This window comes from Tenrec ecaudatus, chromosome 1, assembly GCF_050624435.1.
Source record: "Tenrec ecaudatus isolate mTenEca1 chromosome 1, mTenEca1.hap1, whole genome shotgun sequence".
Lineage (NCBI taxonomy): Eukaryota > Metazoa > Chordata > Mammalia > Afrosoricida > Tenrecidae > Tenrec > Tenrec ecaudatus.
In genome coordinates this window covers 162,794,807-162,810,438 of record NC_134530.1, presented here as the reverse complement: position 1 = coordinate 162,810,438, position 15,632 = coordinate 162,794,807, and the positions used below count along the sequence as shown (strand labels likewise).

Sequence of the window (15,632 nt, the reverse complement as noted above, 5' to 3'; positions counted from 1 at the left end):
GGGGTTTGCTTGTTCCCCTCCCCTCAATATCCTGCTCTTTCAGAAGTAGATCACTAGGCCATTTCTGGGTAGAATTGAGTCCCCACATTTGGGGTTACTAGCCAAGCATGCTACTCTTTGCACCATGGCAGTCTCCACAGATGTCAGACAGAACCCAACCATTGCTTTCAGGAGACTTCCACCTAGCACTGAAGAGCAGCAGCAGCAGCAGGTAAGTTCAATGTCATGTGCCCCAGCAGGCAGGAGCAAGGCGCTACCTTTATGGAACACTGGTATATCCCAGGGAGCCAGCTAGTTTTTATGAACTCCCTAAGCCTCACAACCAACCTGGCCATGCGGTTGGGGTTAGTATTGTCGGGCTTTTTATGGAGAGAGGAGAATGGAGGCAGGGAGAAGTTAAGTAGCTTGGTTAAGGTCACGGAGCTGTTGGATGGCGGAACTGGAGTTTCAACCCACGCCCTTGTGCTCTGAACCCTTCTGCCCAAGCATTGAACACTGGCTGGGCTCCCAAAGGGCACTGCTGCCTTTCGGGAGCCCTCCTGGGACTCTCCTCCCACTCCCTTTTCTCCCTGGTCCCCTGACACTTCCCTCCGGCCTACTGAGCGCTATGGGTTAAACTGTTTAAAAGGTGCCCCCACCTTCATGGATCTCTCTGTTTTGCCCCACAAAGGACGACATGTTTCGGGGGCACCCTTTGGAAGCAGGTTTGGGTCAGAGGATCTTTGGGGGTGAAGGAAGGCTGGGTGTCTTGTGTTCCCTCTTGGGGGGTTGCTTCTTAGCGGGGAGTTCGTGCTGTAAAACCCACACACACACAAGCACAGGAGGAGTGCACAGCAGAGGAACGCATTTACTTGTCTGTTCGTGGTTTTCAGTTCATGGTTTCTGTCCCCAGCTCCATGGTGCTGGCCATGGCGAAGATGACCGTGGGGCTAGGGTGTCTGTGGTGCCTCACTCAGGGGGTGGGCAGGGAGGGGGGCATTTAGGAGGACAAGGCTTGACACAGATAGGCTTAGGGGGAGGGCATGGTGGTGGGCATGGTGGGGGGCAAGGTGGGGGGCACGGTGGGGGGCACGGGGGTGGGCACTTTGGGGGACATGGTGGTGGGGATGGGCACTTGTCTCGTGGGCACTTGTCCGAGCACCGTTGCAGCAGCTTCTTTAGACAGTTGGTGGGTTGGCACTTGGGCTCACACTTGGGCTCACACCTTGGTTCACACCTTGGTTCACACTTGGGTTCACACTTGGGTTCACACTTGGCCTCACACTTGAGATCACTCTTTTGCTCGGTGGGTTTGTTTTTATCATCACTGGACATTGCTTCTTGATTTTCTGGGCCCTGAAAAGAAATACCAGGCAGGTTTTAGGTGGGAGATCACCCCTGAGATCAGAGGGTACCAAGGCAGGCTTCCTGCTCAACCTGCTGCCAGCCTGTTTTCAGCACGGCCTGTCCCTCAGCACGTTTCAGATGTAGGCTATCTTCTCCTGGAAGAGCTTACCCTCTTCTGGTGGCATGCTGACCTGTTCACCCTCACCCTGCTTTCATTTCCCTTCCCCGTTTCCACCCTGCAGTCTTCAGCAGGGGCTTACACCCCAGGGGCTTTGGACCCGCAAACACAACTGCATTTCAGGAGAGGTGGGGGCTTCCATGTGGGAAGAAGAGAGGGTTTCCCACTTCCATAAACAGTCTCGGGAGCTCACAGGGGCACGTCTCTCTGTCCTTGAGGGTCGCTCTGAGTCAGCATCGACTCAATGGCAGTGAGTTTGGTTTCCGTGTCATCTTTAGTCCCATGTATTTTATTTTGTTCATTTGAAAACATTGTTCCAGGGATTTTGTAAGTTTGATCAGACTGCTGGAGTCATCGGGGCATAATATATATTAAAATATATAAAATATGTATTTTAAAAAATGCCTGGAAGGCCACCTCTGGAGGTGGAACAGGGGGATATGCTAATGACTTAAGGACTTGAGACAATGCATTCAATCAGTGTTGAACCCTGCCCAAGCCCCAGCCCTCTGAGAGTTGCTTTCTCACTGGGGAACTGGTATAGGGAAGATAACTGAATACCATGACGGGAGGAACCCTGGTGGTGCAGTGGTTATGAGATAGGGTTTAACCAGCACGTTTGGCAGTTCAAAACCACCAGCCACCCAGGAGTAGAAAACGAGGCTTTCTACTCCTTTAAGAGTTACAGTCTCAGAAACTTATGGGGCGGTTCTACCCTGCCCTACAGGGTTACTACGAGTCGGAATCGACTCAACGGCAGCGAGCACTGCACCATGATGGGATTCTCTGATAACTGATTGTCCTCCATGGACAGCTGTACATCTCCCCTTCCCCCACAGCCCCCGTCTGGGTTAGATATACCAAGTTGGCACTTGATGTAAGGACAACACTAGAGGAAGAGATGAGCCAGATCCTCATTGCTCTGAACCATGAGTGCGACAGTCCCACAGTAAGGGGTCCCTTCTCTCCCGTGTGCTTGACCCCGAGTGAGCCCTTTCTGGGTGCACCGCGGAACTCCTAGGATATGAATGGGACTTCTTCAGCCCTGATAAGACTCCAAGTTGGATCTATTGTCCAGATTTTTACTCCTTTTAAAAATATAAGAATAAAGTGTCCCCTAATTGAAACTCAGTTTGACTCTCTGGAGAAGCAGATTATTACAGTGAACTCTGAAATGGTTAGGACTCTCCTTTCGAAGGTGCAGCGTAGCCTAGTTCTGGCTCTGAATGGGCCAGGAAACTTCCACTCAAACTACCGTCCTGCTCCTGCTCAGTGCCTGGGGGCTGCGGCTTCCGCCCGGGAGAGGAGAGGTACATGAGGGACCATTTCCAGTTGTCCAAGTGCAACTTACCCCCTGGTGTTGGTAGAGAACTTGACGAGTAGTGGAGTGGAGCAGATGTTATGGCTGTGCTTGGGAAGGTAGGATTTCCCTGTGCCTCCCCCACCCACCTCTGAAGAAGCTGGAGGTGGGGGGTGGGGGGGACCCCTACTTGTGAGATCATGCTCCGCATCATCAAGGAGCAATTGTGTGACTGCAGAGTTCCAGCTCAGCTTCAAGCCTTGTTGCGAGAACAGCTGCCTGAGTAACCACCCCCTATGTGGTCCCACCTCTTCTCTCAACGTTTATGCCAGGAAACCAGGTTATGTGTAAAAGCTCCGGAGCTCTATGGGCAGTCTGGCTGATTGTTGATTGGAACACAGAAGCGTCTTCACAGGGGCCATTTATGGTCTTTTTTTCCCCCCAGCCTCCCAAAACTTTGTTGTTGTGTGCCACTGAGTGAATTCTGATGCACAGTGATGCTACACGACAGAGTAGAATCACCCCAGAGCTTCTCTCGGCTGACCTCTTGACAGAAACAGACAGACACGTCTTTCTTCTGTGGAGTGGTGGGTAGATTGGAACCAGTTCCTTTCTGAAACTGAATGCTCACCCCCTGGGCCACCAGGACCCATTCCCCAAACTAAGGCCTCTGAAATTGCCTCCTTGCTCACGTTTCTAGCAAAGCTTCCATGGATGGGCCGCAGCCTTCTTGACACACCTACCTCTTTGTCTGAAATCTCGTCAATCCCAACTCCTTGGCCATAGTCCAAGGATTATTTTAGCTCTTCAGCTAAATATCTCTGCGTACAAGTCACAGTTGGTTAGGCTCGGCAATCACTCTCAGCTACTTGTCCCCCTCTCCCCCCCACCCCCCCCACACCACTCCAAGGAGATTTCTTGATCTGCGAGGCAGTTTAAAGGAATCATGCTCGGCTCTCCCAACCATTCCTGACCAATTAGTTTAAACTTAGACGCCATTTTAGGAAGGTTGGTAGGGCAGAGTTTTTGACAAGTTCATGTTGGTATTTTCGAAGATCCCGCCTGTGGAGGGTTGTACTGGGCTAGGAGTGAGTCTGGGTTAAAATGGGAGGTGGGTGTGGGACAGGTGCACAGGACTGGGCTCCGATCCAGAAGGTTGGTTTTGGCACTCACTCACTGATGATGTGCAAATGACTTTGGAACAGAATTGTCATGTGATCACATTTAAGATGTCAAAGAGTACAGAGGTCAACTGTAGGGTGGCTTGAGGGTTCTGGGCGGGGGTTGGGGGACAGTTGATTTCAACGAAGTTGTAACTATCTCTGAGCCCACAAGAGGGCAGTGATGACAGTAGGCTGAAGGGGCTGATGAGAGACCCGCTAGCAGGGAAATTGGGAATTAGGGAATTTGGTAACTGTGTCTGTGTGGGAAATTAAGAAGAGGAGAAGAAAAGAGGCACTCATATGAGCTATGAAGCGGATGGTGTTCCTGTGAACGGGAGCCAAGCACCAAGGGGAGCAAGCTTTGGTTGGAGGAAGATAGGTTTTCTGTGAGCCTCTGGAGTGCGTGCTCCAACCCTGTGTGTGGGGTTGACTTCTTTGATCACGAAGATGAGCTCGCCAGCGGAGACCATTTACATGGAGATTCGTGATTTGCCCAAAGTGTTAAAAAGCCAGGGTGTCACTTTAAGGACTTGGGTTCCCTGAACCTAAGCCATGCCATGTTCAGTAAGTGCATACGCATGCGATAGCTGGACATCGAAGAAGGAAGACCCAAGAAAAATTTAGGCCCTTCAATTGTAATTTCAGTAAAGGATATTAAACTCTAGAAGTGCCGTCAGAATGCTCTGAGAATAGAGGTTGGCAAGACTTTGCTTTAAATATTGAAGACATGTTATCACGAAGGAGCACTTTCTGGAGAGGGGTGTCATGCTTTGAGTGGGGTCAGAGAGACTCTCCTTTCGTTCCTCGGAATATGCCCTCTTCTTTCCTCACGCACCTCCAGCTGCCTCTTTCTCGTTCCTTTGGGCAGGGATGACAGAGGGAGGAGAAACGAGGGCCAGACAAGTTCTTCCTTAACTGATACTCTTCAGGACTGACATAGGAGCTTTGTGGGCTTGGCTAACCTTCAACCCATGGGGAACAAGCTGGTGTTCTGGAGGGGACACAGTGCCCTTCCCTTCCCTGGGGTCTTGGTTGCTGGGGGTTCTTCAGTAGCTACTTGCAAATGCATCTCTCTTGACGAGTTGCTTGGTGTGCAGCACTGGCTGCAATGGGAAGCCCTCCTGCTTCTCGCCCTTGGCTCACCTCACCTCTAGAGGGCGGTCTCGTGCAGGGTTTAAACAGCTAGCTCTCTTTGTTCTATTGACTTGGCCCAACTGGGGATGGATTGACTCAAGACTCCTCCTGTTGGAAGGCCAGGCTTTTGAACCCTTATTCTCATTTTTAGAGGTGAATGAAAGGATTAACTTTATGGCCAGCTTACATACGGCAGGGGGAGAGGGAGTGTGTGCAGTGAAAAACAACAGCATTGCTAGTAGGGTCCCGTTCATACATGTACAGGAGCGTTGCAAACAGAATGTGCTTACACATGCCCCCGTGCGATCAGCGAGGAGCCGCAGACAAGTTCTCACTGAGATATACATCTCCTACTCCCCGTAGGGAATCTTAAAAAGTGATCCTGCAAAAACGATGGCTTTGGAGGGAATCACAGGGCTACTTCAATTCAGGGCAAGTGAGGTCAATGCAGAAGGTTGTGGTATTGTGTAGGTGTGAGTGTGTGATTGTGTGTGTGTGTGTGTGTGTGTGATTCCAAACAGGTAATCTTGATCGATTCCCTCAAAGGTCTCAGAAAGATCACTTATTAGGAAGAACTGTTAAGAAAATGATGAGAAAAAGCCAAGATGGTTGCACCTGGATATTGTCTTTTCACTGCTGTGACAATGTACTTGGCCATTCCTTGATGACAGCAAGTCATATTTTACAAACATGTAGCATATCGCCTTCGGTTATCTCAGCCTTTCACACCATGATCCATGGTGGTTTTTGGGCAATGGGTGGATATGTGAGATTGTGGGTCACCACAGAATTAGCAGTACCCTCTAGAGATGGTCAGAGATTGTGGAGTTCCAAGCCATGGAACATAGCAGAGTAGAGGAGGTGGAGAGGACCCCACACAGGGGGAAGCAGCTGATGGAATGAAGGACCAGGAGGCCCTAGGATGTAAGCCTCCTTGTTCCCCAGGACAGAGGGGTGGGGACCCAAAGCCAGGGTGGTGACCCTCAACTCAGGCATAAACACACAGAGAACTGGAAGCTTACCAAAGTATTAATGGTAGAACTCTCCAGGCTATAGGTCTACATCTTTAATAAAAAGTGTACATCGGCTTCTTCCTACATTACTATGGTAACTGCAAATATGGGATGTGACTTGAGGATCTTTTCTAGAAGCTGGGTGTTCTTGTTTCTTAGTGTTTTAGAGAAGTGTTCTGATCAAGGCTGGATCTCACCTTAAACTCTTGACCTTTATGCCTCTTCCATCACCAGAGTTGGAGAAAAGCCACAAGAAGAAAACAGATTTCCTCTAACTCCGATTTAATAAATTAAGCAGTTTTGAAGTGACCATAGATATATTAAATTAAAAATGAAAGTACTTTTCCTAGCCCAGAGAATGATGATTTTTTAAAAAGCAGTTTCTTTTAGTTTTTCCTGAGAAATTTATTTTATTTCACCCTTTGAATGCATCTGGAACGGACTCCAGTATCTGTGTTCAGGTGAAGAACTCTCCTGATGTTTTCAATAGTGTAGTATTTGCCAGTCAATGCCTACTGACTGAGCTCCCATCTCCCCCAAGCCTGAATGTGTTATGACATGCGCCATATTTGTCTGCAACTGCTCTGCTTTGATGCTGTTTATGGAGTTGCATCGATATCTCAGATTTCCTCCTATTTTGTAATTTTCTAGTATATACTGGAACTTGGTGCTAATAGGAGAGAAGTGAGGAGATGCTGGTGCTTGGGTAGGACTGAGGGGCAGAGCAGAAACGGACAATTTGGAGCACAATGACTTCCTCACTTGATACATTTTTCTTCAATTACAGTTTTATTGGCTTGTCAAACTCGTGCTTTAACTTTAAAACAAATAGTGACTATTTTTGTTGCCGAGAATATGCACAGCAGAACAGACAGCAATTTAGCACTTGGTAGGTGTGCAGCCCAGTGACATTGATGGCTTTCTTCAATTTGTGCAATCATTCTCCCCTACCTTTTCCAAATTATTCCTCTCCATTGACAGGTTTTTGCTGCTTAAATGCCAACCGAAATAAAATTGAACCTGCTGCCATTGAACAGATTTCAGCTAAGGGTGACTCTGCAGAGAGTTTTCAAAGCTGCCCAATTTGCAGGAAGCAGATAGGGCCATTTTCACCCTGAAGAGCAGGGGGTGGGGAGGTGGGTGTCCAGCACCCCTGACTGTGCAATTAGCAGTCTTATCTCCACCCACGCTCCTATGTGCAGCTCCTTAAAACTTTATTGAGTTCCGAGTAGTGCAAATACTGAACACATTTCTCTGCTAGCTGAAAGGTTGGAGGTTCAAGCACACTCAGAGGTACCTAGGAGCAGAAGCCCAACCATCTGCTTTAAAGAAAACAGCTATTGCAAACGCCACGGAGCACACTCCTACTCTGACACGCACAGGGCCCTGGGAGCTGGAGTGGCTCCATGGTAACTGATGATGAGTTTTGCTTCAAGTGTAGTCAGACACGGAACTGTTGCCGACTCTTCTCTCATGGTGGACACTCACCTTTTAATACCTCAGGGGAGTTTTGAAATTGTTGTGTTTATTTCTTTTTAGCTAGTTCAAATGATCAGACGGGGCAACTATCCATTTCGTGTATTACAATGAGCCCCTAAACATCAGTTGTATGGGTGGGCTAGGTGGTTCTTCAATCACAAATACATGTCATGAGCTCTGGTGGTGATATCAGGTAAGAATTGGGCTGCTAACCATAAGGTAAGGGCAGAGGCCCACCAGCTACTCTGTGGAGGAAAGAAAGGGTATCTGCCCTGGGAAGGATTTACAGAGCCCCAGAAACCCTGCATCAGGTCACTAGGAGTCAGAGGAGAATCACTAGGTCTGGGTTGAGTTTGATTTGGGCATATATACAGAAAAGACCGTATGCGGTTTTAAATCCCCTGTTTCATGTACAAATATTTTATCTGAAGTAAATTATAAGCAGGCAATTCAAATGAAACACGGTACTGCTTTGTTGACCTGTTGTCCACACTTGTGCCCAGCTGTTCAGCAGTTTCAGGGTCTAACCTGTGTCCCTTCCCTCCCGAGTGCTCTCTGTGCATGGAGAGCGGGCGCTGAGGGTAGTAGTTTCTCATCTTGGGAGTGAGCTGATGCCCTTGAGAGACTACTGCAGGGAGTCCGGTAGACCCTGTGCTGTCCTTCGCTGGTCAACTACTCCTTCTTTCTTACCTCTCCTGCAGTCCTACACCCTCAAGGCCACCCCTGCACACCCCCAGGATGGGATAGTAACTGAACCAAAGTCAAGATGTTTCAGTGAGGCTTTAATGAATCAGACGGAGGGCCTGGGGCAGGACTACAACAGGCTGGGGTTGGGGGAGGCAGAGGCACAGACAGAGTGGTGCATCCAGGGAGGGTGTGACTGACAATCAGGTGAGAGGGAGGGGCTGAGAGGCAGAAAGGCAGGGGTCCTCCAATGGCTTCTCTGAGGCTCACAGGAAGGGAGAGTGGTGAATGCTTCCTTGTTTGGTTTTAACACCACTGTTTTTGTTTTATAATATTTGAAGAACCTTTGTTTTTGTGTTTCATTTGGAGATTCTTCTTCAGAGTCCAGGTGGAGGAGTGCTCAGGTAAGACCAACAGCATTGAGGCAGTGTGCGCAGTGGCTGGAAGGATGGTTCGTGTCCTCCCCGGGGTAGGTGGTCTAGCAGGAGAACGTGTCACATCTGCTCCACCTCTTCCATCCAGTGGGGATGATGGGGATCCAGTTGATTCACTGCATGGAAACTCCGTGCACTGTGGAATTTTCAGATGTCACCTGGAAGCAGCCTCCGCTGGAGTCTTACTTGGTTCAGTCTCATGGGACGGGGATCAGGGTTGAGGTTAGAGAAAGCATAGAGGTTCTTCGTGTCCAGGTGAGAGGGGCGTGGCTTCAGGAATTCACATCTGTCTGGGCAGCTGTTCCTGTTGGCCTGGGGGACGTTGCACAGGGGGGCACTTTTGCTGGCTGGAGGGTGGGGGACAGGGTTGAGGCACCTTGGGAGGACAAGGCTCAGGCACCTTGGGAGGGCAGGGCTCTTGGATCTGAGGAGGAGGCTGGTTGGGGACTTTGCACTGTTGTTGCTGCTGCTGCGACATCTTTCCTTGTTTGAAGGGAAGAGAAGCTGTGAAACATAGAATGTACCTTTGATTAGTTTCCTTTGAGTTTCCATGCTTTCACAATGACAGCAGCTTAGAGCTTCCCTTCCCTCAGCCACCACCTATCCATAGGACGTTCTGGCACACCTGCCAACCTCCAGTTGAAGCACTGGAACAGCTACCAAATCAGGAACCCATGGGAAAGGTTGGACAGTTTCCTAGGGTAACTCTGTGTGGCCCACCTCTGGTTTGATGCCCCTCTAGTGCTCTGAGGTCTAATAGGTGCCTGCAGAACAAGGTCCAGTAACAGTGAAGTCAAGTGTGGAGGGAGGACTCCCAACACCTACTGGCATATATAGTATGTGTAAACCTGTCCTCTGGTCAGGAGTAATCCACTCAGATTATCCCTGTGGAGCCCTGGTGGTTTAGCGACCACCTTGTCATTAGCAGTTCAATGTTACCAGACACTCCCCAGGCTCCTGGAGGGGAGGAGCAGGAGGACTTATGTCAGAGATGGACTTTGCCCTCCCGGGTCATAGTCACACTGTCCTTGTCAACAGGAGCAAACAGTTTCCTTTCCCTCCAGCGCCACATTTAACACGGGAAACTCTGACTCTATCCTAAGATTCTCATAAGAATATCAGAGCTCTGATTGCTAGAGAAGCAACATCTGCACAATGCGTCTAAAGAAAGCAGTTAAGAAGGAAACATCCCTAGAAATTGATTCATGATATGGAGAGAAGTAGAGGTAAATGGGGCGGGGCTGTAGCGAAGGGACAAAAGTGCTTCCTGTCTAAGCATGAAAAGTTTCCCCGTGCTGGTCTGCATTGCTTCACGTGTAGAAGTGAAATGACTTTACAGATAATTTCAGCAGAGAGAGCCCAGGAGAGGAGTCCTCTTTAACATAAGGCTAATTGCTCTCCATGGGGGTTGGGCGGGGTGGGGCAGCAGAGGAAGTGTCTATTGCCCTGGCACCTCATCCTCAGTAACCAGAAGCTACAAGAACCTCTGCTGCCTTAAGACCGATTCTGCAGAGGAGGGAGGCTCTCAGGTCAGGATTGCTCACAGTGTCCTGACCAAGACTTCATTACAGGCATTACTGTTGCTCCATCTATTGCCTTTGTCCAGGGTCCCTGTGTCCTGTTATCACAGCTCCACCTCCTCCTTTCTTCAGTTCACTCTCCTATCAACTTTCAACATATGTGGAGATCAGAGCTGCTTCCCACCAACTTCATGATCCAAATGAAGCAAGTGGTAAGGAAGAGCCATCTCAGAGGAGAATATCCCAAACTGGAATAAAGAACTCTTTGCCCCCAAAGAAGTCCCAGTCCTTTCTCTTTAAAGAGTTCACATGGTTAATCAGTGAACAACTAGCCAAAATGTCTGTCCAAATAGCACCAGAGTTGCCTTGGGAGTCTGGCCTAGCGAGCTACTCCTGAAATCCTTCATCATGAGTCAAAATTGATAGGACAGAAACCAGCCACAAGCCCCAAATCCTAGTTTTTAAAATCTCTGTTTTCTAAAACAAAAATCAGACTCACTTTATTGACATTCCTAGGGAAAATTGAAAGCATTTAATCACCAGGGCCGCTTTACAAACCCCTAATTAGAAACAAATCCTCTTGTTTGTTCCATCATGTTGTGTAAACTAAGAAACATGACAGTGGACATTTATATTCTGATTTGTTCTGATTTTTTACATTTTCTATCTTGGAATTTGAGTAATTCGCAAGATTCCTAGCATGCTTTTTTCTCATTTGAGACTTTGTACCCAAACGAATTGCTTCTAAATTTCTTGAAGAAAATCATTCTGTAAGTTCAATGGACAAGGAGCATGTGATTTATCCATTAAACCGTTTGCTTAATATTAAGTATTTTGATTATCTTCAAGCCTTCTGAGAAAATAGAGTCAAAGTCTAAGTTCAACAAATCATCTACTGACCAAAGGGGCCCTACACCAGGTACAGGGCATTGATTCCAGAGGAACCATGACACTCACCTGCTTCTTTAATCGGCTCCTGTGTTGAGAGGATCCAAGTGTTCTAAGGAGGCTGTGAGCACAGTCCTTTTATCATGGGTGATCCTGAGCTGGGGGAATCCTCCCAGACTTCCTAGTTCCGGGTGGAGTCCTCCAGTTCCCAGAATTCTTATCAAACTGATCTTTTGTACAGAAAATCCACGTGTGGCACTGCCCAGTGAGTAATGCCATTTCCTTCTCCCCAGGAAGGGGAGCTCAGGAAGAAGTAGGTGTTTCTGCATGAGTGTCATTTCATGGTCACGTCTAAGGATCAAACAGGCTGGGCTACTTCATCCTCAGAGATGCTTCAGTTTCTTCCCACCTTGCTGCCTCCTGCTGCTGCTTCATTTGAGCCATGACCAAGATCCTCTCTGAGTCCCTTCCTGTCACCATGGAACACTCCTTTCTAGGAGCAGGTGGAACAAAGTAACTCTCAACCCACTCGGCACTGGAGTACCAAGAACATGTGTCCGCACTGTAGTTTCTGAGACAAAGTAGAGTGGGAGGTCAGGGCGAGAGAGAAAACTCATGTATTCTTGAAGAGACAGTGCGTCTCGCTCTGGACATCCCTTAAAAATTCTGCCCTTGGAGACACAGTGGGGGAACTGTGCCCAATTTGACCCCACCCCACCTAGGAGAAACATTGAGGGTGTTCAACAGAAGAGCAAGCAGAGCAGAGCAAAGGAGACCTCATGGAAAACCAAACATAGACTCAGTGCCAGAGGGTCACCCCATCAGACTGGACCAGAAATCACTCCTAAAAGTCAATAAACAGACCTTGATATATTTATAGACTTTTCTTATCTGTTTTCAGGGGGTTGGGGTAGTCATTGTTGTTTTGTTTTGCTCTGTCATGTTTTTCTGCATTTTATTATCTCTGCATGTTTATCTAGAAAAGATAGGGAGGACAAACAATGTGAAGGAGAAATCATGGGTACCAACAGTTTGGGGAGATTTGGGAATGGAGGAGGGAGGGGAAAGGAAGTGGTTATTAACAAACCTAGGGACAAGGGAACAACACGTGATCTAAAAATCAATTTGGAGGAGTGTTTAAGAGGCATGTTATGGCTTAATCAATAGCAAACTAACCGAGAGGAACTACTGACACCCAAATGAAGACTGAACATTCTGGTAGGACAAGAGGAAAGTAAAAAGAAATAGAGGAAAGAATTAAGAGGCAAAGGGCATTCATAGAGGTCTAAATACAGGCATGTACTTATGTAAATATATTTATATAGGACGATGGGAAAATAGATCTATGTCCAATATTAATAGGATTAGTAGTAAGCAGTAGATGGAGATTGAACCTCTACCCAGGTACTTCCTAAATGCAAGAACACTTTGTTCTAATAAACTGGCATTTCCCGATGATCACCTTCCAGGCACGATTGCTGAAGACAAGGCAGATTCTAAAGCATACGTAGTGAAGAAAGCTAATGGTGCTCGGCTATCAAAAGATATCTGGGATATTAACGGTTGAGGATAAACAAGTGCTTATGTAGCTGAGAAGCAACGAAGTCCACATGGAAGAAGCACACGAGCCTCTGTGATCATGAGGTGTACATAGGATCAGGTATCGGCCATCAAAGACCCAGAACAACAACAACAAAAAAAAAAAACACATTTCATTGTGAATGAGGAGGGGTGTGGAGTAGAGACCCAAAGCCCATTTGTAGGCAACAGGGCATCCCCTTACTGAAAGGTCTTGGGGAGGGCACAAGCCAATCAGGATGCAGTGTACCTCCGATGAAACATATGAGTTCTTAATGCTCCCTCCCCACCCCCACTATAATGATTGCAATTCTACCTTACAAATCTGGCTAGACCAGAGCATGTTCAGGGGTACAGAAAAGAGCTGGAAACTCAGGGAATCCAGGACACATAACCCCCTCAGGACCAATAATGAATGTAGCAATAGCAGGAGAGTAAGGGAAAGGTGGAGGGATATAGGGGGAACTGATCATTATGATCGACATATAACCCCCTCTGAGAGGATGACCAACAGAAAAGTGAGTGAAGGGAGACATTGGTCAGTGTAAGACATGAAATAATAACAATATTAATAATCAAGGGCTCATGAGGGGTTGAGCATGGGGGAGGGAGGGGAAAAATGAGAAGGTGACATCAAGGACTCAAGTATAAACAAATATTTGAAAATGATGATGGCAACAAATGTACAAATATGCTTGATTCAATGGATGGATATATGGATTGTGAAATGAGTTGTAGGAGCACCCAATAAAATCATTCAAAATATCACATTGGCTGAATGGTATTGAGGGATTGAGGGATCCTCAGCTAGGGATATCTCACCTTGGCCCATTATATGTTGCTCTGACTTTGTTCCCCCTCTCTCATTTTAAACTGATTCTCAGTGTTAATTTTTAGCCTTACATGTGAGAATCATAGGTTCAAATTTATTTCCCATCTCATATGATTGAGTATCATAGTTGGGAATCTAGAATTTCTGATTTGTTTTTAGATGAAGAATTTCCCCAGGAAAAGTAAGGACCTCTTCTGTACCCCTCTCTGCACATCTGTGATGCCTTCATGACCTTGTCATATGCTCAGAGCCAGAAAGTGTGGACTGATGGTACACACCATCCAGTGACATGCTAAAGGACTGGAGAAAGAAGACACATGACCGAGTGAGGCAAGATGTTCAGAGTTGACTGGAATTTCACTCTGTGCTCTGCCCATGGTGGGAGAAGCATCTTCATTCCCTGAATGCTTGCAGGGAGACTTTTCAAAGAAGGGTGAAATTGACAAGTTCACGGAGAGGATGACTGTGGACTTGTGATGCCATTGAGATTGTTCCCTTGATAGGAAAATAGGGGTGTCACAGGGGCATATGATGAGAATACGACCATTTGACATTTTTCGGGCCTATGTCCTTCCTAGGTGGGAAGAACAGAATCCTTCTCCTGTCTTTGCACCAGCTAAGAACGCAGGTGACCGTAAGTGCATCCGCCACTGTATCTGATTCCCTGAAACACATATCACAACTGAGATGTGAGAGACCCAGACTTCAGGTTAGCACGGGGTGTGTCAAGTTAACAGAGGACTAAATCCTGGAGAGAAATAGAGGACAGATGTCAAAGCTCTGGACTGATGCAAAAGAGGCAATTTGACTTCAATGTCATCTGTACAATGGACTCAGTTGTCCTCCTCCACTCTCTTCTGGTCTGCATGGTGGCTAGCCTCAAAATCGAGCTGCTTGCAGAGCTCCTTCCAGAAGGACGTGGCGGTGAGAAGCGCTAACTTGGGTTACAACGCCATGGATTGTAAGGGGGGATGGCACCCTGGTTAGGTGCTTGTTACTTTGGAAGTCATTTTGATAAAACAGGTTCCATGTTCTATGAAACATTCTAGATCTTCTTCCCGAGTCTGAGAAAGCGCCCCTTGAAGGAAAGATGGAAGCACAGATCAGAAACCATGCCTTGGAAGTGTGACAGTAGAGTTCACTGATCACCATGCTCAAAAAGGAGCAGTTGAAATACAACAGAAAGAGGAGTGTGTGTTTGTGTGGTGCCCAATAAAGTCAGGTACATTTATTTACTTAGCACAAGCGTGGAACATTAATACTGTCCTTACATCAACATGGATGCCTTTCTGAAGAAACGTTAGCAGCCAGGAGGTTTAATTCTATGGATGCGTCTGTGGGAGATCAAGGCTGTCTCTGGACTACAGGTCAACAAGGGAAGGAGAGATAAATTTGCCTTCACCATCCCAACAGAACAGTCACAGTATGGAAAGGTCCTCTTATATTTCTTCTCAATCCCAGTTAAGAGTCACACCTTGCTGAAACAAAGCAACTATCACATGAATGAAACTTCTGTCCATTTACCCTTCCAAATAGCTTTCTTTATATATCAAGACAATAAGGAATTTGGTGTACAAAGTGTGTTTGAGGTATTACTCTATCAACGTTTAAGTAACCTCTGATACTTAAGGCATGCTCAGTGGCCATCGGGTGATTAAATGACAAGAACATCACTTGACCACTTATATTAGCACTTGAGATGGAATTAGTGGATGTGGGATGGTGTCCTCATCCTCCTGCCCATGCCCCTCAAAAATGTGTGTGTGTGCACACCCGTGCAGATTTATGTGGTAGAAGGGGGTGGTGGTATCAAAGAGGTAGTAATACAACATACCCAGCATTGGTGTCTCTAAGATGAAGTCCTTTTTTAGAGATCAAAATTCATGAACTTTTTACTTGCCTGTCCATCAGCCATTCATGTGATGACTGATGGTGGTAGAATTGAGGACTTTATTTTTGAGTCTATTATTCTCAACCCTTAGAGGAAATCCTGAAAATGCAGTGCTTGAAATGTAGTTATTCATCAGGAAGCAGCCCAGCTGGAAAATTCAGCAGGAAGATGCAGCTGAACAACTCTTTTCAGGAACTGAGCACACACCCAAA

The 15,632-nt window shown here is 47.2% G+C and overlaps 1 protein-coding gene across 1 annotated transcript; it reads right to left on the bottom strand.

The window, feature by feature from the left end:
- Positions 1-948: 948 nt before the first annotated feature.
- Positions 949-1,314, bottom strand: LELP1 (late cornified envelope like proline rich 1). Its single transcript, XM_075540744.1, has one exon. It carries the CDS (start codon positions 1,312-1,314, stop codon positions 949-951), a length of 366 nt encoding a protein of 121 aa, XP_075396859.1.
- Positions 1,315-15,632: the final 14,318 nt, after the last annotated feature.

Coding starts and splice junctions, on each gene's coding strand:
- LELP1 (XM_075540744.1), bottom strand. CDS start 1,314: ATGTCCAGTGATGATAAAAACAAACCCACCGAGCAAAAGAGTGATCTC.